We start from the raw sequence: 27699 nt of genomic DNA, 5'->3' as shown, positions 1-27699 counted from the left end.
GATCCGATGATAGAACTAACCAAATTCCTCAGTCCGAATTAAAAAAATGCATCAATGAGTACACAAAAAACTTATGGTTACGAAGATGGCAACTCTTACCACATAATAAATTGCGGCAAGCAAACCCAGATCTATCAGCGGAAACACCAATTTTAGTAAAGCGAAGGGACCAGGTTGTACTACGTCGTATCCGAATAGGTCATACCAGACTGACGCACGAACACCTACTAAGGAATACCTCCTAGAATATGCTACGCCTGTGATACCAATATAACTGTAGGCCACATTGTTATAGACTGTCCATTATATCAAATGGAAAGACAAGCTACTGGACTACCAAGTGATATAATGTGCGCTTTAGACAGTGCGGATTTTTTAAAAATCATTAGATTTTTAAAGAAAACGAAATTGTATAATCAAATATAAGTGATAGGTACTTCAAGAAAAATTCTAAATTAAAATCAACTATGTAAAAACTTATAAATTTTATATATATACTGTATAGTTTATAATTTATATTAATCATTATAATATATTATAGTCTATATTGTACCACCGTTAATAACCTTCTATGGTTGATGCGGGTTATTCCTAATAAAAAAAAATAAAAAAATAATAAATTAATTTAAGTATAAGTTATTTTGTAAACGAGGAAAAAGTCCCCGGTAAGGTAATTTTATTCAATAATAGCTATATATTATTCGTATTTAATATAGCTATACGACAGAGATTTCTTCTTTTAAACTTCTCGCAACAAATACAATACAAAAAATATTGTTTTATTTATTTATTCTATTTTACTACTACTAAAAATTATTAAAAAATAAGGTCATACTTTTAAAATCAAATAATAATAATAATAAAGTCTTGCCTCATCCTCCGTATTTGATATAGACTGCATTGATATTTCTGCGTCATACAAAAATGTATTGAGTCGAAGTACCACAAACACGGAACATAGACTTCATTAGTTTCGGCTCCGGATTTTAATGACTTTTTGGCTTTACTAAGTTTCTTCTTGTTAGAAGTCCTCAGGTTATTGATTTTCTTTACAAGATACCGTCTCAATATTGGCATTAGGATTAATAGGTTTGTACTTGGCTTAGTTTGGCTAAAAATTAGCCTATTTTAGCAGTATTTTCTTATTGCTATCGTAATAATCTTTATTTGCCTTCTTCGATAAGCAAACTTCATTTCTATAGTATAGAATAGAATAGAATAGAATTTATTTAGTCAATATACAAAAATAGTTTTGTTGTTGACAATTCAAAGGAATAGTGACAATTTTTACATACCTACATATAAAATTTTTGCAAATTTAAACATTACAAACAGATATTTAATATTAACAATTTAGGAAACAACAAACACGCCAAATAAAAATATAAAAACATGAAATGTCTTTATAATAGGCAAATACTCTGACCAAACTAATACTATTGTGTAAAAGCTGTACTTCGGTTTTGAATAGAAACAATGTTTTAAAAAGTATGATTTGATTTTAAGCTTAAACGATAATAAGTGAAGAATTTTTACTTCATCTGGCAAAAAGTTATACAAACCAACATCAGCCGAATTTTTTATCCTCTTTGTCAACCTAAAACGTTGTGCTCTAATAGTATTTCTAGATGGTGATCATGGAAGTTGGAGTTTATGTTAAATTTACCTTTGTTGGCATGAATTATAATCAGCGTCTCATATAATATATATACTTTTCCTATAAAATGTGTTTTCTTCTCAGATGACACAGCTCTCATTAATACTGATACTAATCAGCATAATTTAAAAATTATCATAGATAGTGAAACCCAGAAAGCAAAAAACTGGTTCTTACAAAATGGGCTGAAGATAAATAAAGAGAAAAATTAGAATTTGATTTTTAGTTCCAATTGGGAGTAGGTATATCTCTAGAAATAGTGTTAAGCTATTAGGATTCTTCCTTGATGATAATTTGGATTGGAGTGCTCATGCAGATTACTTAAGTTCTAGACTTGTAACAAGTATATTTTTAATACGCAACTTAATTTATATGACTCCTAAAAGTACCCTTCACATGTTCTACTTTGCACTATTCCATACCCATCTATATAAAGTACGGAATAACTGTTTGGGGTAATTCTTGTCACGCGAACCGAATTTTTAAACTACAAAAAAGAATAGTGAGGATACTTGCAAGAGTAAAGTGAAGGTAGTGGCATAATACCGAAATTCAAAATAAAGATTTACAGTGTCCCCTATACTCTGCTCTATTATGTAAGAACCAGTTTTTTGCTTTCTGGGTATCACTATCTATTTTAGTTTTTAAACTACCTATGCTGATTAATATCAGTATTAATGAGAGTTGTATCATATGAAAAGCAAACATATTTTATATTTTCACAAGTATAGTGAAATAAATCGTTCAGATAAAAAAGAAACAAAGTAGGTCCAAATATCGAACCTTGAGGAATCCTATATTCGACAGTCGTAAACTCAGAATAGCTGTCATTAAGAAAAACTGACTGTTTTCTATTTGATAAGTATGATCTAATTAGATTAAGAGTGTTTCCCCTAATACCGTATTTATGCATTTTTTTAACAGTAATTCATATGAAACACAGTCAAAAGATTTGGATAAGTCACCTAATGTCAAAGACACAAAATGACCTTCCTCCAAGCCATCAACTATATCTCTCACAATTTTCTGTATAACTAGTGTAGTGCTACACTTTTTTTAAAGCCATATTGATTACAGTGAAGTATTTTGTGTTTTTCTAGATATTCTATCAAACGACCAGTTAGAATACTCTCAAAAATTTGGCGAAAATGTGAGTCTAAAGCTCCCTTTTTAAACACCGGTAGCAATTTGGTTATTTTTATTACATCTGGGAAAATCCCTTCAGTAGGACAATTATTTTAAAGTATAATTAAGTTATCAATAATTATATCGATTGTGGAAACAATTATTTTTTTGTTTAAAATAAAAATCCGTGCAGTGTGAATTTTTCAATATATGCAAAACATTCCTGACTTCAGTATCACTAACAGGTAATAAAAATAAAGAGTCGCAAGGAGGGTGTACATCTTTTAAAAAATCTATGGCAACATTTGCATCTGTGGAATTAAGGAACTTCTATTATGCTACCGAAATATTAGAGTGAAATTAGAAAAGAAATCGTCTAATTGTCTTGAATAGACTCTTCCAATTCTCCCGTCTTAGAAAATAGTTATCAAAATAACTATATACGGACGTAACTATGCCATCTAAAAACAAAAATAGAAATCAAATGATTTCTACCTAGCGATACCGAATTCAAATTTTTACCACTGTGTTTCCTAAAATTTGCGAAACAAACAGCTGAATAAATTACACGGCAAGGGAATCTAAGATTGCATTCCACATGCCGTTCATCCTGGTCAAAATTCGTAGTGAATTTAGTTTCTGGTACTCCAAACGAAGTAAGTAATAAATTATGTTTTAGACGGTATTAGATTTTTGTTTTGATACAGGGCAGCGACAACCGCTACAACGGCTATACCGTTCTGACGAGACCTAAAGAGGTCGAAATACGTATAAGCGGTTGTCGCTGCTCTGTATCAAAACAAAAATCTAATACCGTCATTATGTTTTATTACTTACTTCGTTTGGAGTACCAGAAACTGAATTCACTACGAATTTTGACCGGGATGAACGGCATGTGGAATGCAATTTTAGATTCCCTTGCCGAGTAATTTATTAAGCTGTTTGTTTCGCAAATTTTAGGAAACACAGTGGTAAAAATTTGAATTCGGTTTCGCTAGGTAGAAATCGTTTGGTTTCTTTTTTTTGTTTTTTTTTACTACGATAAAACTGTACAACCGCCATCGATAACGATATATTGAAAAAACTTTGTTCCTGCCTTATATCAGTTTCCGTCAACCTAAAATTTGCACTTTTCGTACACATTATCAGTAAAACTACACAAACGAACCGCGCAGTCACATCGCTAATTAATCGTTATTGTGTATACCGAGAATTAGTACTATTTTCAATTATGAAGATAAAATAAAAACAACAACAAAAACTTACGAATAAAAATTTTTTTTTGAATTTCTTTTCAACATTCCCGTTTAATAGTTGTATAAAGCAAAAATACCGTTTTAAAAACTTCAACATTGCATATTTATTCAAAACTCATCTCTCATTATTATAATTGTTATTATTCTCTATTCAGTAGACGACATATCTCGTTATATTGAAATTGAGAAAGGAAGCTCGGATTTAGTCATCAGAGCCTGATCGGTGGCTAGCAAATTGGTTTAAATCTGAGTTTACGCCATTACCAGGAAAGCACTGAAGCGTTTAATTTTATACGTGAAAATTTGAATATGCAAATTGTAAGGTCCTACCTGAATCCACTAGTGTCCAATAATTGAATAGAAGGGCGTTGATTACGGTTTTGAGCTATGAAAATCCCTTCAATTCCATTCTATTCCAGCGTATTTTGCATCTTATATGATAATGATAGTTTAATGACAAAATATTTATTAAGTAATAATTTGTTTTAAAGAATTACTTAACCCCTTACTGCATGATTTTTTTATTTTTTATTAAAAAAATTTATGAGAACAAACTTGACTTCAAGATTACGGTAGAAATATAAAAAAAATTCCTACTTGGTTAGTTTTTTGAAATTTTTTATTTGTTTCTGTGTGTCATATGTCATATATGGCAGACTATGCATTAAAATAAGATTCAACAAGTAAAATCAATAAAAAAATAATGTTTATTATTTTCTAACTATAATAATTATTTAGTGAGAAAGTTGTAAAAACAATTTCTATCTTTGTTTAAGCACAGAAATCATTACACTTGTCGCTTTTTATAAAGCTTTTTGAACCACAGGGATATTTGCATCTTTGCCTTTCACTACACCATAATAGATCATGACCATATTCATCTGTATGTACATCTTGCATTGAAATATCGGTTGCTGGACCCCTTCTTTTCTTCTTCTTTTTCTTCTTCTACTTCTTGGAGATCTTTCGATCTGTTTAATTCTGAAGCTGCCTCTGGTTAATTTCCTGGAAGGTAGATTGCCAACTATCCCTTCATCTTTTAGGTGGTCTTCCGGGAGGTCTTGAACCGGGCGGGTTGTTTTCTAGGGCAATTTTTGGGAGTCTATTCTCATCCATTCGTCTTAGATGACTGTATCACATACTTTTACGCTGCCTTCCCCATCTTACAATATCTTGAATTTTGCACTGCTCTCTAACGATTGTATTTCTCACCCTGTCTCTTCTTGTTTAGCCCATTATTGTTCTTAGGGTTTTCATCTCGGCCACCCTTAGCATCTGTTTCGTTTTGTGGGTATCTTTGCGCACTTCTATGCCATATGTCATGATCGGTCGTATGCAAGTCTTGTAGATTCTAATTTTATTATCTGTGCGCATATACGGATTTGACCAGACTATCTTCCGCAGACATCCCGACAATGCGGATGCTTTGTTGATCTGACTCCTTAGGTCCTTTACTGGGTCGTGTCTGCTTGATATATCTATGCCCAGATATCTGAATTGCATCATCTTTTCTATGGGGTTGTTCTCAACCACTAACTTGCATCTGAGCAGACTATCTTTGTTATGTTGGTTAGCGTTTTATTTTCTATTAATATATTTAGAATGTCTCCCAGGCGAACCCTATCAAACGCCTTCGTCAGATCAATGAAGCAAATATATGCTGGCATGCCGAACTTAATAGCTTTTTCTTGTATTTGTTTTATTATGAATACTGCATCTGCTATAGACCGCCCTCTTGTAAAACCTTGTTGTTCTTCAGCATTAGTGATTTGCCTTTCCAATTTGTCCTTACTTGTGAAAAGTTTCATCGTTGTATTTAAGAGGGTTATTCCTCTGTAGTTTTGTGGGCAAGTTTTTTGTCCTTTTTTTAAATATGGGGATTGTGATGCTCTTATGCCATTCCTCTGGTGTTTCTGTGTCGTTTAAGATTTTGTTAAATAGTTGTGACAGTTTACTTGCAAGTTCAGGGCCTCCATATTTTAAGAGTTCATTGGGTATACCATCTGTTCCAGGTGATTTTCTGTTTTTTAGCGTCCTGGTCTTTGCTTCTACCTCTTCGTCATTTATTGTAGCACTTACATCTGCTTTCTATATCTGCTAACTGAAGATACAGCCCTTCTTCTCTGGTTTCGTAAATTTTCCATAGCTCCACATGGACCTCCTTTTTGTAGTAAAATCAACTTTATTAACTTTGCATAAACGCTCTGCTACTGCCATTTTGAAATCTGCCAGACCTAAATTATTATGCTTATTATCACTTCTTCTCCAAAGAATCCACTCATTAACAATCATCAAATCAATAATATGGAAAAATATATGCATGTACCATTTTTTGGATTTGAGTTTGATCCTATAATATCCCAACATTCAATACAGGAGATCTACTTCCCCCATATACTTGTTGTAGATCTTTACAGCTTTTGGACTTGGAACCATTATATGTGTTTTATTCTTTTTCGAAAACCGTTTAACTTCAACTGTTGGCATACTCCCAGCATATGTTGATAAAATTTTTACTAATTTCTGTTGTCATACCATGTAATAACAGATATTTTTGTACCATCAATTGTGGTGACTTTGTCTACCATAGCTCCTCGACAGTTCTTTTTTAATTCAGCCTCTTATTGGCATATTTCTGTTTCTCACTCTGTTTATTCTAACTGTTTCTAGTGGTAACATACCCTGTGTCGTTAGATAAATTTGCAATGAGACGCTGTTGAATCAAAGACCTTTTAGACCAAAATAGTACAAATCCAATTATTACATCTGAAATTTTACATCTTCTTGAAATTTGCATAAACCAGGACAACTTTGAATTTAATAATGAAATCTATACAAATAACAGTCAGGACTTATAATGGGCAATCCTCTAAGCCCATGGCTATCAGATATTTTTATGGATCGTCTAGAGACAAAGATTTCAAAACATCCCATATTCAAACAGTTTTTATATTGGTGGAGATACGTAGACGACGTACTGGTATGTTTCACAGGAACAACAGACAACTCGACCAATTTTTGTCGTATATTAATTCACTTCATAGTCATATTGAATTTACAATAGAAAGAGAACAACAAAATCAATCCATAAATTTTTTAGATTTAAAAATTATCAGACTTAAAAACAAACATGACTTCTCCATATTTTATAAACCTACCCATACTGACCCGACTATTTACAATTCATCATCCCATCCCACACAACATAAACTGGCAGCCTATCATAGTATGTTACATAGATTAACAACAGTTCCTATGTCAAAATACAATAGCCAAACACATAAAAAAGAAAGGAATAACACCAGCTTTCAGAACAAATAACAACCTAGGCATATATTTAAAAACAACAAGAGCCAACATAAAAAACACTTACACAGTGGTGTGTACAAACTTAAATGTGGCGACTGCCCAAAAACTTACATTGGTCAAACTGGTAGAAGTTTTAATAAACGAATAGCAAAACATAAAGGGGCTTTCAATAATAGAAAAACATATTTTAAATACGCACTTCACCTTCTAGATCATAATCATTCTTTTAATGACGAATTTAAAATTCTTCACATTCAAAACAAAGGCCTTAAGCTATCTTTGTTAGAATCTATGGAAATCAACAAATTAAAAAACACAGATATATGTAATTCTAAATGACCAGCTTGAGACAAACAACCTATTGTCCTCCTCAACCTATTTCATTAGAGACTATAAAGTGTAAACCCATGCCAAAAACAGATCACTTAAGAAAGGCAATGAGCCGAAACAGCTGTAGTGATAAGAATTTAAAATAAATTTTGTGAAAGTTTTGAAAACAAAGTTTTCTCTGTTTTATTGTTACATAAAATGAATTTCCATCAAGTAACGGTCGAATCCATCAATTATGTACAACATATTCACAAAGATCATTAACAAATGCATTGGACGCTGCATAGCCAAGAGAGCAAGCTGGCTTTAGAAGTGGATTCTCATGGTATAAATAGGTAGTTTTACGGCCCTGTAGATTTTGCATAATTCTATTGAATATAACTGTTATCCAACTTGTTTGTCTTTCCTAAAAGCTGTCTACTTTTTCCCAGAAATATCATATATTATATAATGGTCCAACTGCTAAGAAAAACACATTTCAATTACGCATGTACCAGAAATTGCAATTACTTTGAGGAAGTGCACGTGCATAGAATCAAATTTGAATGAACACGGTTTTCAACATATAACTGTACTGCTAAATATAATTCCAACTATTCTAAATCTGAAAAATACGTTTTTTTTTTCAGTTATAAAACTCTACCTTATACGAGTAAATATAAATAATCCATACTACTAATTTCTATTTTAAATCATATTTTGCTTATTTCCAGATTGTTAAAATTCCAGTTTAATTTTCGCATTTAAATTTTTGTTTGAATTTATAAAAATTATTTTACATTGTTTTGTTTTTCGTATAAAGGTATGTTGCAAAATCTGCTTATAATGTAGCATTTTAATATTGTTCCAAAAATATTCAAATATTTTGATTATGTATGCCACTTCGCTCGCGTTTTTGTTTATTTTTTAAACTGTATTTTACCTAAAAAATTTAATATTGTGTAAACTTGTATTCTATCCATTATTAACGTTAGCTATTCTAACTTTTTTTTAAACATTTTGATTTTACAAAGGAAATTATGATTTTTTTGTTATTTTCTTTTTATTATATTTTATTATTATGTATTACTTTCATTAAATAACTTGAGAAATTAATAATAATCTCCAGCGAAAGTAATTATTTAATACAGATTATGATAGAAAAGCAATTGGAAAGCGGAAAATTAACACGAGGGCGATAAACCACACCAAACCTTGGTTTTGTCAAGTGGTAAAAGAACTCTCTGAATTTAAAACGCAAATGCTACCTAAGATATAAAAGCACACAATCGGAAGAAGCTCTCGCAGAATATGTCCAAGTAAGAAACGAAGTAAATGCAAGAATAAAATCAATCAAAAGAGAACATTGGGCTAAATTCACCAGCGACATGGTGCCCAAAAGAAAGTAAGGAAAATGCTTCGAAACAGAAAAACCAGTTAACGAGTTCGTGCAGACCAAGGCTCATCAAGAGAGTACCTACAGAGACGTGGCAATAGCATTTTAAGAAGCTATATGATGCTGAAGAAACGCTGAATATAAACGAATACGAAGCAGATATAAGTGCTACAATCAATGACGAAGAGGTAGAAGCAAAGATCAGGAAGCTAAAAAACAGAAAATCACCTGGAACACATGGCATACCCAATGAACTCTTAAAATATGAAGGCCCTGAACTTGCAAGTAAACTGTCACAACTATTTAACAGAATTTTAAACGACACAGAAACACCAGAGGAATGGCTTAAGAGCATCACAATCCTCATATTTAAAAAAGGACAAAAAACTTGCCCACAAAATTACAGAGGAATAACCCTCTTAAATACAACGATAAAACTTTTCACAAGATTCTTAAGAACAAATTGGAAAGGCAAATCGCTAATGCTGAAGAACAACAAGGTTTTACAAGAGGGAGGTCTATAACAGATGCAGTATTCATAATAAAACAAATAAAAGAAAAATCTATAGAGTTCGGCATGGCAAATTTGCTGGCAATATTTGCTTCATTGATCTGACGAAGGCTTTTGACAGGGTTTACCTGGGAAACATTTTAAATATATTAATAGAAAATTAAACGCCGACTAATATAACAAAGATAGTCCATAACCTAAATAACAACAATGTAACCAAAGTTAGAGCAGGAGACCAATTTACTTTAAAATATTCTAACACCGGGAGGAATTAGATAAGGCGGCAGTTTAAGCCCCTTTTTGTTTAACCTACTCATGGGCAAAATTATAAACAAAGTAACATCTTTCAATCTCGGATACAGGATAAGCAACAAAGAAATGGTATGGTGTGTTACGCAGCCATCTAAATATGACCATTTCTACCAACAATACTAAATGTATGACAATAGCAAAAGATCTACTCAGATGTAAGTTAGTGGTTAAGAACAACACCATAGAACAGGTGATGCAATTCAGATATCTGGGCATAGATATATCAAGCAGACACGATCCAGTAAAGGACCTAAGGAGTCAGATCAATAAAGCATCCGCATTATCGGGATGTCTGCGGGAGATAGTCGATCATAACATATGGCATAGCAGTGCGCAAAGATACCAACAAAACGAAACAGATGCTAAGGATTGCCGAAATGAAAACCCTCAGAACCATAGTGTTCAAAACAACAACTAGAACATCTCAGAAGGACTACTGAGATTATAAAAAGGATCAAGAAGAGAAAGCTGGTGTACTTCTAACATGTAATGAGAGGTTCCAAATAAAGATTGCTACCAAATATTATGCAAGGAAAAATAGCAGACAAACGCAGTCCAGCACGAAGAAAGACTTCATGGTCAAAGAATTTAGAGTATGGTATTAATACAAGCATGCTATTTAGCATGTCTTTAACGAGAATATGTTATTATTTATATATATTTTTTATAATTTGACTAGTCGCGTTAAATTACTTATGTTACGCCGCTGGCGCTTGTTCTTAGTAGTAATACTATGGCAATTAGTTTATAATAATACTTTAACTGTTTTGTTCCTAGCGTTAAGCAATATTTAACATCAAACTAGTTTTTAAAGCATACCGTTTAAAGCACTTTTTCCTATCGACAATGCTTCTGGACATCTAGAATCCCTCAACTTAATAGGTTCACATGTGAGAATTGACTTTTTACCTTCCGACAATTGCCGTATCTTCAATTGTGTGGAATTAGATCCTTTATTGGCCGTTACCAATTGTTGGAGACAATTTAATATTTCTCAGCGTATAAGTATAATCAAAGAAGCCACTGATGAAATACTCCCATTAACTATAAACGCGTGTTGGAAAATCTATGGCCAAAAGTTGTTATTGTAACCTCAGAAGTGTGCCATAAAACAGAGGAAGTCGATGATATTCTACGATAAGTAATGCACAAAATACATGGGGAAGGTTTTGAAAATCTACAATCAGGTGAATTTGAAGAACTTCTAGCCGCTAATGACAGTAAACTTACAGAATAGGAGCTCTTCAACATACTGGAAAATAGTAAAGAAAGCGATGAAGGCAATAACTCCCAAGAAGTAACAACCGAGACGGCAGTCACGTTTCTCACTTTAAGCAACATAAATACAATATTATCATCTTCTCAAAAACTTTATTATATGGTTTTCTACGTGGATCGTTTTATGGAAAGGAGCTTGATATTTAAAAATGGCTTAGAAGGCTTATTTTCACCGTACAAAGAAGCGCAAAAGGAAACTAGGGAAAATTAAACAGCCGACGATCCTGTAATATTTTAAAAAATAAAGTTTTTAAAGTATTTTATACTCTTAATACAATGTAGGTATGTATGCATTTAATAAATATGACTATTTAACTGCTTATTTTATTGTTTTATTTATATAAAATGTACTGGGTTTCTCATTATATTTTGACCCCCACTGATTTTCCTTAATTTCGGGAATACAAAAAACAGTTTCAAATAAAAGTTGTATTATTTTATCTGTACCGACCAACAATGTAGCAACAAACCAAATTTTGTATACAGGGAGTGCCCAATAAAATGCATCTTCAATATTTCAAATGGGTATTTTTGTATAATTTTGAGTAGCCCTGCATTTCCTGATTACCAATATATAACATTGTGTAGCATTAGTTTTGTTCTATAATGGCATATCGTACTACAAAAGGATAACCATATGTAGCTATGCAACTGACATTTCAAAATGAAACAATTATTAATTTATTATAAACTGTCAGTCCTCATACCGAAATGGGTAATACTGCAGATGAAAAAGTAGATATATTCTCAATTTATTTAAAAAAAAAAACATAAAAACAAGCAAGCGGCAACACGAGAATATAGGCTGATTTATCCAGATCGACAGACTCCTTCTGCAAATACGTTTTTATATAATTATCGTCATGTCATAAATGAAAAAATCTTTGAAAGGAAGAAACGTATTATCGTAGGAAATGATGATGAAGATCTTAAAACTTTGCTTTACTTTGAAGGTAAAAATTAAATACTTAAATAAAAGATTAAATCCATAATATCATTTTTATTTTAGAAAATTCCGAAACTAGTCTAAATAATGCTACTAATGCATTAGAGAAAAGCCGTGCGACGATACATAGAGTTATTACCGGTATATTACCGGTACAAGAACTTACCGATGTTCATAAGTGAAAGCGTATACAGTTCTGTGAAGACATGCTTACAAATTTGAACAATGATCCTAATTATTTTTATAATCTTTTATGGACAGATGAATCAAATTTTTCAACTTCAGGCATTTTTAATAGAAGAAATAGGTATTCGTGGGAACAGAAAAATAATAGAAAAATAAAAATTAAGCAAATAAAAAGTCAGGAAGAAAATTAATAAATGTGTGGTGCGGAATATTTCAAAACAAAATAGTTGGACCATTGTTTTATGATTATAAATTACCTGGAGAATCATATTGGGACACAGTCATTATAGAAGTGGATGAGTTATTAAATCAAAATTATGCGCAAAGTCAATTAAATAGTATGATATGGTAACAAGATGAATCACCGCCACATAATGTCGTAGCCGTTCAAGAACATTTAAATAATCAATTTAATGTGTGGATCGGCAATAAGGGTACCATTATATGGCCACCAAATAGTCCCGACTTAATACCACGTGATAGCTTTTTATGGGTGTTTTTAAAAGAAAAAGTGTATTTTGATTCAAATACAAATATTAACACCATCACGGCAAAAGTTCGCGCGGAAATTGAAAATTTAAATGGTCATAATTACACAATATCTGACGCATTAGAAAATCTGAGACGAAGATATTACTTGTGCATTGATACCAATGGAGGGCACTTTAAGCATCTATTGTAATCTTAAATGTAGTATTGTATATTAAATGTATTATTGTATCTTAAATGTAGTAAGTCATTAATTTTGTTGACTTTCTAAATATATTTTTTCTAAATATATTTTTTTCTTATCTTAGTATAGTATAGTAGTACCATACGCCATTATAGAACAAAATTAATGCTACACTATGTTATATATTTGTAATCAGTAAATGCAGGACTACTCAAAACTATAAAAAAATACAGGGTGTCCCATTTGAAACCTTAAATATGCATTTTATTGAGCACTCCCTGTATACAAAATTGGGTCTGTTGCTACACTGTTGGTCGGTACAGATCACATAATACAACTTTTATCAATAACTTTTTTTTGTATTCCCGAAATTAAGGAAAATAAGTGGGGGCGTCAAAATATAATGAGAAACCCTGTACATAATTTCATCATATTTCTTCCTATGTACTAATATACGTATCCAAATTGGGATTATAAAATATGTCATATTCTTCTTTGCATCGTGGATACCTCGCCAACAACGTTTTCACCAACCGCACCTTTCTCTTCGTAACGTAACCCCCGCGGTTGAAGAGGGATTACTGATAAAATAAAAATATTTCAGTTGCTCCTTCAAATAGAGTGCACCACCATTTTAAGATACTCATCTGGTTGCTTCGAATTTCATCTTAGGCTAAAAGAAGTTAAAGAGTTGGTAGCTCTGTAAATACAAAGTCTCAATATTGATGATCTAAAGCAGAAGGTAATACAGATTTATATAAAACAGATTTATTCTAAGATAACTTAACTAACGAGTTAAAATGTAAACAATAACACAAATATTTACAGAATAGTATTCTACATGTAATATTTGTCCTCCATGGAAATACTCATCTTTTTTTGAGGTTCCGCTCTTTTGCTGCTTTTAGGACTTTTGTTAGATCTCTTTGGTAATGCGCAATATGGATAGTCGTAAAGAAGCTCTTCATTCGCAACGGTTTGAACGCTTTTCCTTTGTGGATCACCGCTTGTTACATCATTTTGTGTTGGAATAATATTTTCAGGGAAGGCAATATTATGAAATTCTATAGGTTCGACATAAACTTTATCGTCGTTTGATTCTCCTTCTGCATCACCCCTTTCCTCGTGATGAATATATTTGATCATGGGGTTATTTGAAATCCAATTTAAGTGTTCCTTCTGGTGAGTGGATTTTCTTTTCTTCTTGATATACCATCTGCAGATTGTGAAAAACACCACGATGACAATAATCACTAGAAGTGTGCCTAAAAGTTATAAGAGAAATAGAAAACCATTTGAAGTGTATAAATTAAAATACTGTTTATAAACAAACTAAAAACTTTTTGTTAATTCATTATTTTTAGATTTTATATAGAATATGTTCATTACTGTGTGGTACTCCGTAGGACAACGTCCACATCATCGGGGGTAGAGTAAACATTCAAAACAATTATTATATAAGGCCTGTTATATAATTTACAACAAATTTATTACAAAAATTTATTAGGCAAATTAAAATGGCTATTATAAAGAGGCAACTAAATTGCATAATTAATTTTTTGGCTTTTTGGCGACCCAGTCACCGAACCAAGGAGTTCGAGATTAGTAATTGTTATGTAAGAACCCTATCTAGGACAGTGTAAAGTTGCTCCAGGATCAACTCATAAAATATAGAATAGGTATTGTTGCCATTTAATGAATAGACGGTAACCTGCATTATTCATAAAAAAGAATATATCTATTACAGCTGCAACCTGCGCCGATTCGAATTCATTGTCCTACCCTTAGTCCATATCCAAACCTATCATCATCTCCTTCTTAGTATCCACGATGGATTTACAGATAATGACCCTAGATTGAATATGGACATAATTTTCATTTACAAACAGAAACTATAGTCCTTCGAAGAATAGGGGGTTGAGACGCCGGATCTGCTACACGATATTAAAAAAAATATCCAACAGCCTCTAAATTTTGACGGAAACAAAGATATAATATGACTTATGCGAAGAAAGAAGGACTAGGAGAAAAATAGAGAAATACTCCCAGAAATCGAAAGACTAGGCATTTATATATATATATATATATATATATATATATATATATATATATATATATATATATATATAATAGTCTTGTGACATAAGTGACATAAGTGATAATAAGTGAACCAAATAATGACAATGGCAATAGGACCATAACGAAAAAGAATGATTTTTTAACGTACTAAAAGATGTATTAGACAAGGCAAAGAAAAAACAAGATAGTCTATTAATTTGTTGATTTAACAACCACATCTGTGGCGCACCCAGGGGGGGGGTTTGGGGGTTAACCCCCCCCCCCCCCAGGGCATATAAAGTAAAAAATATATAAAGAATAGTAGGAACCTATAACTTGTCTTTCACACACAATACAAAAAATCCAAAACGCTAATTGAATAATTAAATTACTACTTTAAATATGTAGAACAATTATTGTATACATACACAATAATTAATACACAATAATTAATATTATTTTTCATTATATTTAGATATATATACCTAATATTAGGCTTATGACAAAAGTAGACAGAACAAGTCTTTTGCGAGTAGCATGCGCCTACAGGACTGTATCTCTGGCGGCCTTGTGGACTGTCACGGATTGTGTTCCTCTGCATGTGTGGGCATTAGAAAAGAGACATCTCTATGAGAGAAGAGGGCATTTGACAACAGCTATAAAAAAAAGAAAAAAGAGAAAGATCAATGGAAAGATGGCAAGAAGAGTAAAACAACAAGGAAGATGTTGCCCAGTGGTCTGATCAGAAGATGCTGATCCCAAGCCTAAGGGACTGGGTAGATTGTCCTGTGACTGTAAGAGAGATGATCGTGAAGATGACGGGAAGTACGGAGTGATAGAATAGTGTTCACAATTACATCCGAGCAGTCATCCAAAAGAAAAAAGAAAAAGAGAAACAACAATCGTGCAAACGACAGAGATAAGATCTAATTACTATTTTAATAGGGATAAGCCGCAATTGAAGGTTAAAATAAGTTTATTGACGTTTGAATTTTTGATCTTTGATCTTGCACTGATAACTTGTTTATACTCCAACAATTAATAGAAAAAAGAATAGCAGTTGGTACCGAAGTACATCTGGCCTTCATCGACCTAGAAAAGGCGTATGATACAGTTCCAAGAATTAAATTGTGGCAAGCTTTATACAACAACTTGACATTAGACCATACCTTTTAGGAATAATCACAGAAGTATACAGGGATAACACTACTTACCTAAATATCGGAAATAGACTATCAGAGACAATAAAAGTAAATAAAGGAGTAAAACAAAGATGCAGTATGTGACACTTACTGTTTATTTATATATTGAGGTAGCCCTCCAAAATTGGAAAAACCACTGCCAGTGAATGGGAATCACGATAGGTCACTGTTCTCCCTGAACTTTGCGGATAACCAAATCGTCCTAGCTCAAGATTCTTATGATCTAGAATTTATGAGAAAGCATATATACAGAGAATATGTAAAATGGAGGTTACAAGTCAGCATGAAGAAAACAGAATATTTACTTATCAATTCAGATGCAAGGTTTGAAGTGTCGATAAACGAGGACGTGGAAATCAAACAAGAAAAATTTAAATATTTAGGTGCACTCATTGCTAAGAACGGCTTGGGAGAAACCGAAATTAAACATCGAATTAATCAGGGACGTAAAATTGTAGGATGTCTGAACTCCTTATAGTGGGATCGCAACATTTCCAAAAGGAACAAAAAATAAAAAAAAAGAAGGAAGTGTTCCAAAAATGTCGTCAGGCTTATAGCGGCCACCCCACTTTCAGAGTACGGAACGTGCGACAGTCAACTGCGCACAATTAAGAGAGGGTGGTTTTAGTTGGTAGGCAAGATAATAGATACCTGAATCTTTGGCACTGCTATCTTTAGTACTTTAAATTAATTAAAACCCAAATTTTAGGGACTCAAAATGGAGGTAGGGTAAAAAATTTCATGGTGGGGGGCCACCATTTTGGGTACACCACTGAACCACATAGAAAAGGAAGATGAAGATACAGTGGAAAGATTGGGAGAAGACGAAATTAGAAACGACAACAATAAAGGTCGGCTAATTGAAATATGTCGAAAACGCGATATGGCCATAACCAACTCAAGATTTCAGCATAAAAACATATATAGATGCACATGAGAGGAACCTAGTACGAACCAAAGATCAATATTAATTTAATAATTTAATGATAGTAAAAAAAACCAGCAAAATAATAATACAAGATGTAAGAGTACACAGACAAGCCGAATGTGTAAGTTACCTCTAACTAGTACTAGGGAAATTTATATACACGGGAAGACGACAAAACGAGAATAACCAGAGAGGTAAGGAGATGAAAAAAATCGCAAATACGAGGTATAAAATCGAACTACATTAATTTAGTATTCGAACACTATAATCAGAATGGTCTATAGAATATGCTACAGATAAATAAAGAATGGACTTGAACAGAAATATATCAACACTTAAAGGAAAAAATAAACAAATTGGCAAACGAAGTGCTCGGCATTGAACAACGCAAGAATAATTATTTGCAGAAATACAGTGAAGACCTTGAAGAGATGGAGGAACGAATACTAGGAGAGAATGTGCACAGATATAGACAACATATGGGGTATAACTTATCAATGAAAGCATGAAAAAATACAGAAAACAAGAGAAGTAATAGACAAAGTAAAAATATCATGCATATAATTACATCAAAGAAGTAGACATAGCATTACAAAAAATGTACTCACAAACCACTGTGACAATGATAACGGAGGAAGCCGAAATCACAAAAAATAGCCAAAAATAAGAAAGCAACAGGACCAGGAACATAAAAATAGAACTGAAATATGGAGGCGCAAAGATCGTATCCTTTATACGAGTGTTGATTAATAAAATCGAAGCAAAAGAAGAGATTCCAGTTGAGTGAAATAAATTTTAGATATCCTCCGTTTAAAAAAAAAAGTGACAAAAGATCAACAAATTAATATAGAGAAATCAGTGAAATGTCTTTAATAGCAAGAATATTTTCCACAGTTATTCTTCTTCCTATTGTGCCGTCTTTTAACAAAGAATGGGAATCAGTTGTTTAAAAGGTACCCTTATATTTGCAACGTGAAATATCTGTTCAACGCTTTGGTTAGTCTAATCTCTGATATTTCCCAGTTAAGATTTCTTCTTTCTTCCCAAGCCTTTTCTTCTCTCTACTATTTCTTTCAAGTTGACGTCTAGAAGAGTATACTGCCCAGATATGATCTTTTTCTTATTTTAAGTGTGTTCATAAGCTTTCTGCCACGTCAATTTTGTCTTAATACTTCTTAGTTTGAGACTTTTGCAGTGCAAGAAATTTTAAGCACACGAAAAAATTTTACCGAAAAAATCAGAAATACATACAAAATCACAGAAAGTGATGGAGTCGAAGAAAGATGGGCAAAAATTAAGTCTAATATCTTAGCCTAGGCCAAGGAAGTTCTTGGTGAAATAAATATAAGTAAAAATAAATCGTTCCCAAGGCGAAGAACTTCATGGTTTTGTACAGAAGTGAAGCAAAATTGCAAAAAAAAAGAAAAAAGCTTACCTTCAGTAATATGAGGCTTCAAGAGAGGTCAAAGAACGGAGGTAAAGAAACTAATAGAATTAAAATACATAGAAAAAGATACGTGGATTGACTACCTAAAAAAGCTCTATACAGAGGAAAAACAAACGACCCTAGAACCGGAAACAAAGAAATTACCACAAATGAAGCACTTAATATAAATGTACAGTAAAGACAGGATACCAAACGAGTTACTGAAATATTGTGAAGCAGCATTGACAGAGCAATTAACAACATTAGTTAATAAAATTATAAAACACAATAAAATAGCTAAAGAATGGAGAATAAGCGAACTAATTCTACTATTCCAAAAATGAGATAAAAACAGCCAGAATACTAGAGAAGTATAAACTTCTTAAATACTACGCTAAAACTTAGAACTAAAATTTTACAAGCGCTAATAAATCAGAGGATAGGTATATCGCGTACAGATGCAATACTCGTTATAAAGCAAATAACTGAAAAATCACCAGATTTTAATAGACCAGCATTTCTATGTCTGATTGACCTAAAGAAAGCGTTTGACAGAGTACGATTCAAAGATGTAATCGATCTTCTGTATAATAGAAAAGCTTTCCTAAATATTATAAAACTGTCGAAGACATCTACCAAAGAAACAAAATGGAAGTCAGAATAGATGGACAACTTACAGAACCTATAGAAATAGGCAGCGGAATACGACAAGGGGATTTATTTAGCCCCATGCTCTTTAATTTGATCACAGATGAAATCATCAAAAGCGTTAACAAAGATAGAGGATAGAGAATGGGAAACAAGGAAATCAAAATACTCTGTTAAGCAGACGACGCAATATTGATAGCCCAAGATTAAGATAGTGTGCAAAGACTGGTCTACAGATTTAACATAGAAGCAAAAGAATTTAACATGACAATCTTATTTTAGAAAACTAAAATAATAGTAGTCAGCAAAGAACCAACCAGATGTAAAATAGAAATTGATGGCGTCAGTATTGAACAAGTAATGGAAATAAAATATCTCGGAATTACACTATCTAGCTATGGAGACCTGGACAAAGAGATAAGATATCAAGTACAAAAATCTGGCAGGATGCCTTAATTACACTCTATGGCCCAACAGACACATTAACACTGAGATGAAATTAAACATTTGTAAACAAGACACGACACAGTCACAACGCAAAGGCTACTGAAAACGGCAGATATGAAAGTACTAAGAAGAATTACAGGAAATACGCTGAGAAATCGAAAGAGAAGTGAAGATATTAGAAGAAAATGTACAGTGTATAAATGAATGGACACAAAATAGAAAAAAAGAATGGTGTAACCACATAAGCAGAATGAAGGAGACTCGTGTCGTCACAATAGCAAGAGATGAATCACCAATCGGCAGAAGAAGTATCGGACGACCGCGCAAAAGATGGAGTAACAACCTTTCATAGGGGTATTAATCTGCTAATGAACAAGCAGAATTGCTGATAAACAGGAATAAAAAGGAGAAGAAGAAATTCTAAGAATACGACTATATAGCCACATTTCGAATGCCTCTAGTTTTTTTACGTATTGGCTTTTAGAGTCCAAGCTTCTACCCCACATAGTAGTTGCTACCATACATACCATTCGACGAACCACAATCTGATAACCATACTCAACTTATTCCATTAGTATATTCAACCAAACACTCTTATTTGTGAACATCAACTTCTATTTTATAAATCCTTTTCGAGCTATTTGAATTCTTACCTTTATCTCTGCATCTTGATCTAACTGTGAGTTTATAATTGCTCGGAAGTATTTATACTTGTCGACCCTCTCTAACGGTCCAATGACAGAATATTTTGTCAACAAAATTTTTATCAAATACATTGTGTTGTTATCACCATGTAGTTGGTTTTATCTGTATTCATTGTTGGTTCCATTTTTTTTGCTTTCTTTGTTAATGACTTCTATAAGATTTTGTAAATCTTCTATATTTTCTGCTATGATTGCGTTATCGCCTGCAAATCTTATATTATTAATGATGCTCCCTCCAATCCTTACACCTTTAGTTCTTTCCTATAGTGCCTCCTGAAATATTAGCTGGGAGTAAACATAAAATAAATGTGGCGACAGCACACATCCCTATCTGACTTCTCTTTAAATTTCTACTTGGTTTGTCTTACTACCTTGCACTCTTACGACCGCTATTTGATTTTAGTATAGATTTTTAATCAAATTAATATCCGTTGGATCTAGGTGTATGTGTTTCAATGCATGTATGAGTTTACCATGTTGAACTCTGTCAAACGCTTTTTAAAAATCTATATAACAAAAGAATAGGTTTTTATTATATTCCCTTTGACAGTTATTAAAGAGGCAAGTAATGGAAGAGAACAAAGAGAAACATAATAAAACACATGTGACCTTTTTCGATTTAAAGAAAGCGTAAGATAGCGTGTCCAAGAAACAACTATGGAAAGTAATGAGAAGAATGCACCTAGGACAGAAATGGATAAATATAACAAAAAGACTTTATAAAGAAACAGAGGAGCAAATAACGTTAGGCAATGAAATAACAAAAACAATCATCACAAACAGGCATATGGTCTATCTCCCTACACTTTAAGATAAATATATAGATGACAGGCTTTGAAAATACATATAGCAGTACCAGTATCAGATTATATAGATTATAGCAGTACAAGAGAATTTACTACATCCACTACTTTTCACAAGTAACCAGGTCATCTTTATACAAGACAGGGAGAAAAAGGACTTGGGCGATACAGTGTGACGTCACTGTCGGTAAGCATTGCATCTGTATTACCGGCCGAGCATGAACCTTGCTCGAATCAACTATCAATTTTTCTTCGTCTGTCTCGTGCACAATAAAGTCCCGTCACCCGATGCCACAAACGATTTTGGATGATAATAATAATAAATGTTCAAGGTGCTGAAGAATAAGGCCATATGAAACATCAATTGACAGATATTTTACTGTTTAACCATTTAAGACTATGACACGTGCGGAAACCGTAACGAGCTGCGTAATGTATTTTATCTACGACAAACAAGTAATTTATTTTTTAAAGTTGTTATTGTACTTCCAGTCTACGGTAAAAATATATGTTGGTCATAGACGGTTCTTCGATAGCCTTCAGGCAACAATTTTCCTTGATTATGTTTAGAGAAACATACGAAGTGCACTGTATATACAATTTCATTGACATACTTCTGTTCGACGTATATTAAACCTATAACGTTTCAATGCCAAAAGTTAACCGTAACGAGTTGCACACTATATTTTATCTACGACGAACAAGTAATTTTTTTAAGTTGTTATTGTACTTTTAGTCTCCGGTAAGAATATATGTTGGTCATATACGAAATTAAAGAAAGAATATGAGCTATTAGGACTCAAGACAAATATGTGTAAGACCAAATACGTATGTTCTGAATCCGAGGTTGCAGTTTAGAAGAAGCGACTATTAAGAGTTGTAAGACTTTTAACTATTTTGGGTTATTGATTAGCGGAGATACTTGTACCAATGCTATTTAGTACTTGTATCAATGATATTGAAATAAAAATAGCACGGGAGAAACAAGCCACGAAGACACGCCATGTAGTGATATGAAACAACACTCTAATCAAACAAAACCAAAAATAAAGTTTCAGATCATAGTACTGAATATTACTCTATATAGGATGGAAGTATAGACAATGAAAACAACAATGGGAAACAAAATAAGAAGAGGTAAGTTGGACTTTATGAAAATCCCCAGAGAGAATAAGATAAAAGGAAATATGGAACGTAATGGTATGAAAGTAGAATGTATAGATACAAAAAAGTTGGGAAATAGAGCCCTGCAGTGGTATGGGTATGTACAAAGAATGCCAGAGCACAGGTGGCCAAAAAAAATATTAAACTGGGACTTGCTGGGAAGAAGACAGAGAGAAACACCTGCTATAAAATAGAAAACATACATGAAAAATGCTCTGATATTAGCGACCTCAGAGGACGTGACTGGATGAATAGAGTGCTGTGAAGGACAATGACGGCTAACTCAAAATGGAAAACAGCCGAAAAAGAAGAAGAAGATCTATATTTTAATAACAGGGTATTTTTTTGTTAGTTTTGAAGAAGAATATAGTAATGGAGATAAAACGAAAATCATAAAAATAGATGCTGACGCAGTAGTTTGATTGACAACAATTGACAAATGACAAGTGACTATAACAACCACACTTAAATTATTTGTTTATATATAGTAATTATTATAACTTACCTCCAATTATTTCAAAAATAAGAAAACCTCCTTGAAGCATTATAGGTTCTGTAGATGATTGTTCACAAACGTTTGTTGTGCCTATTGTTGAAGTATTTGATAAAGAATACTTTGATGTTACGTGTTTAGATGGAATTTGGGTTAAGTATACAAAATCGAAATTAGTAGTCCATGCAGAGTATTTTTCTTCCAATAAGCTAAAAAATATGCTAGATCCATTTACGCTAAAATTGACGAAACGTATAGAGGTGTTTTGTTTCAAAGCGTATTCTGTACCAGGTTCTTCATAAAAGAGTTCTAAATCTAGGGTTTTACTATTCCAAACAAATCCTGTATTTTGAGTTTCGTTAAAATAGAACCCTGCTTTGAATGTCGCTCTTCTTAACATACTTTCAAAGGTGTCCATATTTATAGTTGATTCTATAAAAATGGTAATAACAGAGGAATTGTGTTTTTTGAGTATATCCTTTAGTTCTTGCTTAGGTTTTTCATTTTCTAGTAATTCTCGTATATATACTAATGGTGACTTTTGGATAAAAGAAATAAAATTGTATTTACAAGTATCATTACAGCTAAAATAGCCTACGTAGGAAGAATTAAATAATGGTTCCAACCTAAACGCTCCATTTTCAGGTTTTATATAAAAACTAGATACGCGTGGAATAACTATACTCCAACTGTTATTTGATATTTTCACTAAGCAATCATTAGATGCTAGTGCTGAAGACAAAGATGATAAAACAAATATAAATATTGTCCTTTTTACACAGTTTTTACACACTATCACCATTTTTTACATCGCAAACAACGTTTTTATTTAAAATTGATACAGCAACTGCTGCTTATCATAAAGGATACGATGATTAATTATTTGCGGTGAAACAGTGATAAGACTGAAACTGGGAATTTTTAGGTACAAAATGACGAATATAAGTAATCTTCTTTTAATTTGCTTTGATAATAAACTTATGGTATTTATATTATTTATCACTATATCTATTGTATTGTGTTAGAAAATAAAAAAAAAGTGTATTTAAGACAATGATAAATAATAAACGAGCTTTTTTATTTTTTTTATTTAATTGGTACATGCTAGTATTCTCTAAATAACAGAAGGAAGAATATAATGATATAAAACTTCTTTCTTTTTCTTCTTCCTTCTTGTATGTGTTTCTTCTTCAATATTAGCCTCCTAAATTGTTTAAATTATTGCACCATCTTTTTCTTGGTCTGCCAATACTTCTTCGTCCATTTAGTCTCTTATCTCGTGCTATTCGTACTATCCTATCCTCTGACATTTCACTAATGTGTTCGTTCCACTCCTATTTCCCGTTGGTCACCCATCCATTTATATCTTCTATATTGCATGTTATTCTTATGTTTTCGCTTCTCTCCCTATCCAACAGACTTTTCCTTGATATTAGTCAATGTTGTATTGAAGATATGTATTAATCTTTGGAGCTCGTCTTCTGTCTCGACGATTAATGCGACGACATCTGCATAACATAATAATATAAAAAGATAACTTAAATTTCAAACTTAAGTAGCATTTCAAAGTTTAAGCATTAAAATAATAATTATTAAGGATAAGATAGAGATAAAACATCTGTAACGGGCAAGATTGATTTTAGGTGATAGTATGCCGGTTTTAACACAAGAACAAAACAAGCACCTCGTTACTCAGTTTGGGAGCTTCATTGGGGTGGGTAAGGCTATTGCTGTTAGACAAGTTACATAGAGATAAATCAGGTGTATATCAATAGCTATATCCACAATTTTTAGAAATTGAATTTTGATGGCAACATTTTCATTTCAAAACAGTCTCTTGCCTAAAGAAACAGTTTGGAATTAAATTTAGCTTAGTCCAGAGTTATTTTGATTAAAAAAAAATTGTTTGGAAACAAACTTGGTTACGTCCACATAAACTTAGTATCAAACATAGCTACACGCACCCCAGCCAATAGGAGCACTTTATTCAAACCAAAACTGTTATGGCCGCTTATATTATTTCTATGTTGTTACATCGTCCGTTTTTCGCATTATAAATAATAATTCGAGAGGGCGGAAGAACCAAGAGCGTCTGATCCAGAATGGGCGATAGAGCAAGCGATAAAAGGTAAAATCGGGGAGGATCAGGCAGGCTTCACGGCACGAAGATCATGCATAGACTACATATACACACTGGAACAACTGTTGGAAAAAAAAAAGCAAAAAATAGAGATATACATGTGACATTTGTGGACCTGAGAAAAGTGTATGACTCTGTACCAAGGTTAGAACTATGAGAGGCAATGTACAAATTAGAAATACAGACGGAACTCATAGAAGCTATTAAAGCTCTGTATAAAGAAAATAAAGTGTCCATTAAAATGGGAACAAGAATCATAGGAGACTTCTCCACAACAAAAGGGCTCCTGCAGGGTTGTTCCACATCTCCAACCCTAGAGAAAGCCTTGACTATACGGAAAAGAAAATGCGAAGGCATGGGAGTACAGGTACAGAACGAATACCTATATACGTTAAGCTTTGCAGATGATCAAGTAGTGATTGCATAAGACCAAGACGACCTTAGCTACATGATGAAGAAAATACAAGAATAATATACCAAGGCTGGCCTAGATATTAACCTTGCGAAAACAGAGTACCTATCTACAAGTGAAGAAGACATAGAAGATCTACAGATTGATGACAACGTAACAATCAAAGGAAAGGATAAATTCAAATACTTGGGGTTAATAATCACGAAAAAGGCAACAACAGAGGAAGAAATTACACAAAGATTAGGACAAACAAGAACAGCAATCCGACAACTTAACTCAGTATGGTGGGATAGAACACATAGTGCGAATTACTCGTATTATGACATATGGGGCTGAAAATTGGATCATAATCAAGTAAGATAGTAGCAGCAGAGATGGAACGCCTGCGAAAATGCTGCAGAGTAACAAGAATGGATAGAAGTATGACGAAATAAAGCAAAGAACATCAATAGAAACAGACATACTAACATATATAGAACAAAAAAGACTAAAGTGGTATGGACATGTAAGAAGAACTAGCGACAGCAGATGGATAAAGAGAATAACCGAATGGAGCCCCATAGGAAGAAGGAAAAGAGGACGACCCCGAAAATCCTGGAGAAACGAAGTAGACGACGCCATGAATAAGAGAGGCCTAAACGATGGAGAATGGGACAACAGAGAGAGATGGAAACGGTTGAACGAAAAAGGGAATGAATACTGTAGAATCCCTGAATATATATATATATATATATATATATATATATATATATATATATATATATATATATATATATATAAGAATTCCTGTGATTTGAAGTGAAACCTATAGTTTTTTATCAAGATGGATGTTTTTCCTATGCCTGTAGATAAAAACCAGGCACGAAAACGGATTGCACAACCACAAAACTGGAAGGCTAACAAGGCGAAAAAAGAGAGGTAAGTTCGTTTGTTTATCAGGGCCGTACCGTAAGTTGCATTTAGATACATGTTAATCTAGTGATTACTAGTGAATCTAGTTAATCTAGTTATCTAGTAAATGAAAAATTCATTTTTCGAGTTTTTCACCCATATCGTTCATATTATGCTGAACACATAAAATCAAATTCTAAATTCTAGTGATGCCGAGTCAGTACTTTGTAAATACACTCGATAATACCGAAACCTCTTCCGTTAATGGATTTAAATGGGACCATGTGATTTTAGCCGTTTACAATTTTTTTTATGCCTCAACAGCTTTATCCCAAGCTTTGAAAGAAAAAAACAAGAAAAAATGTTCTAAAAAATATCAGGATTTACATGAGCTATCGGAAATCCAAGATTTTAATATAGAAAACTATCCTTTTTTTTTAATATGTTTAATAAGTGTGTAAATAATTATGAACCATTATCAACTGAAACTTGCGTTAACCGAGAAATAATTTATATAAATAAGGAAAATAATGAAATTAGGAAGCAGGTGGTATTAAATAATTCTAACCTAATTAATTTGGCTCCGAATAGTTTTTATAAAGACTGGTAGAATATCGTCTGATCCTGCAGATGTATTTTTTTATATTTGAAAGAGAAAACTCTAACTCTTGAAGAGTTATAAGATCATTTAAGGGGCTCTCAGAGGTGTTAGTGGGGATTGTAGAAACTGCTATGTTTTTCTTGTATGGTAGAGATTCGCAAGAAATATTTTTGTCGCTAGAATTTTATTGATAAACATCAGCTAAAGCTTCTGTGATTGTATTTTTGCAAGTGATTAATTTATTATTGTGTGTTAAGGTATTTATATGTCTAAAATAATTGGAACCTTTAAGTTTACGAATTTTAGTGTAGATAACCTCGGAGGGTGTTGAAGAATAATTCTTCAATTCTCAATTATTGATAGATGATACGTAATCTCTCCAGTCATCTCTTTTGCTTTTCTTTATAAGATATTTTGCTGTAGCTCTGAGTTTTTTGAAATTAAGTAAATTTTAATTAGTATTGTGTCTTTTTAAGTACATTAAAAGCATAATTGCTAGAAGATAGAGCATGGGCTACTTCATTATTCCACCAAGGTACTGAAGTTCTTTTACAGAGCTTTGTTTTACCTATATTTTTTAGAGCTGTTTCTATAATTATATTGTTTAAGGACGTAATATTATAGTTATATAAAGTATAGGAGTTTATACCATCACTTAAATAATAGTTTTCAATTTTCTTTTCAATTTCGACTTGATAAGACGACCAGTTTGATCAGGATTGGTAGATTGGAAAATTAGGAGATTTAATTTTATTTGATGATATGCAGATAAGAAAGTAATCACTGCCATATAACGATTTTAAAGTATTCCACGTGAGAAACGT

The 27699-nt window shown here is 32.5% G+C and overlaps 1 protein-coding gene across 1 annotated transcript; it reads right to left on the bottom strand.

The window, feature by feature from the left end:
* Positions 1-13710: 13710 nt before the first annotated feature.
* Positions 13711-23689, bottom strand: LOC140445738 (uncharacterized). Its single transcript, XM_072538042.1, has 2 exons — positions 22844-23689; positions 13711-14223 (listed from the first exon to the last, which is right to left on the bottom strand). Exons 1-2 carry the CDS (start codon positions 23631-23633, stop codon positions 13796-13798), a joined length of 1218 nt encoding a protein of 405 aa, XP_072394143.1. The 5' UTR covers positions 23634-23689; the 3' UTR covers positions 13711-13795.
* Positions 23690-27699: the final 4010 nt, after the last annotated feature.

This window comes from Diabrotica undecimpunctata, chromosome 7 (genome assembly GCF_040954645.1).
Source record: "Diabrotica undecimpunctata isolate CICGRU chromosome 7, icDiaUnde3, whole genome shotgun sequence".
In the NCBI taxonomy this organism is placed as follows: domain Eukaryota; kingdom Metazoa; phylum Arthropoda; class Insecta; order Coleoptera; family Chrysomelidae; genus Diabrotica; species Diabrotica undecimpunctata.
Note: the sequence above shows the minus strand (reverse complement) of the source record. Positions and strands in the feature narration are given on the sequence as shown.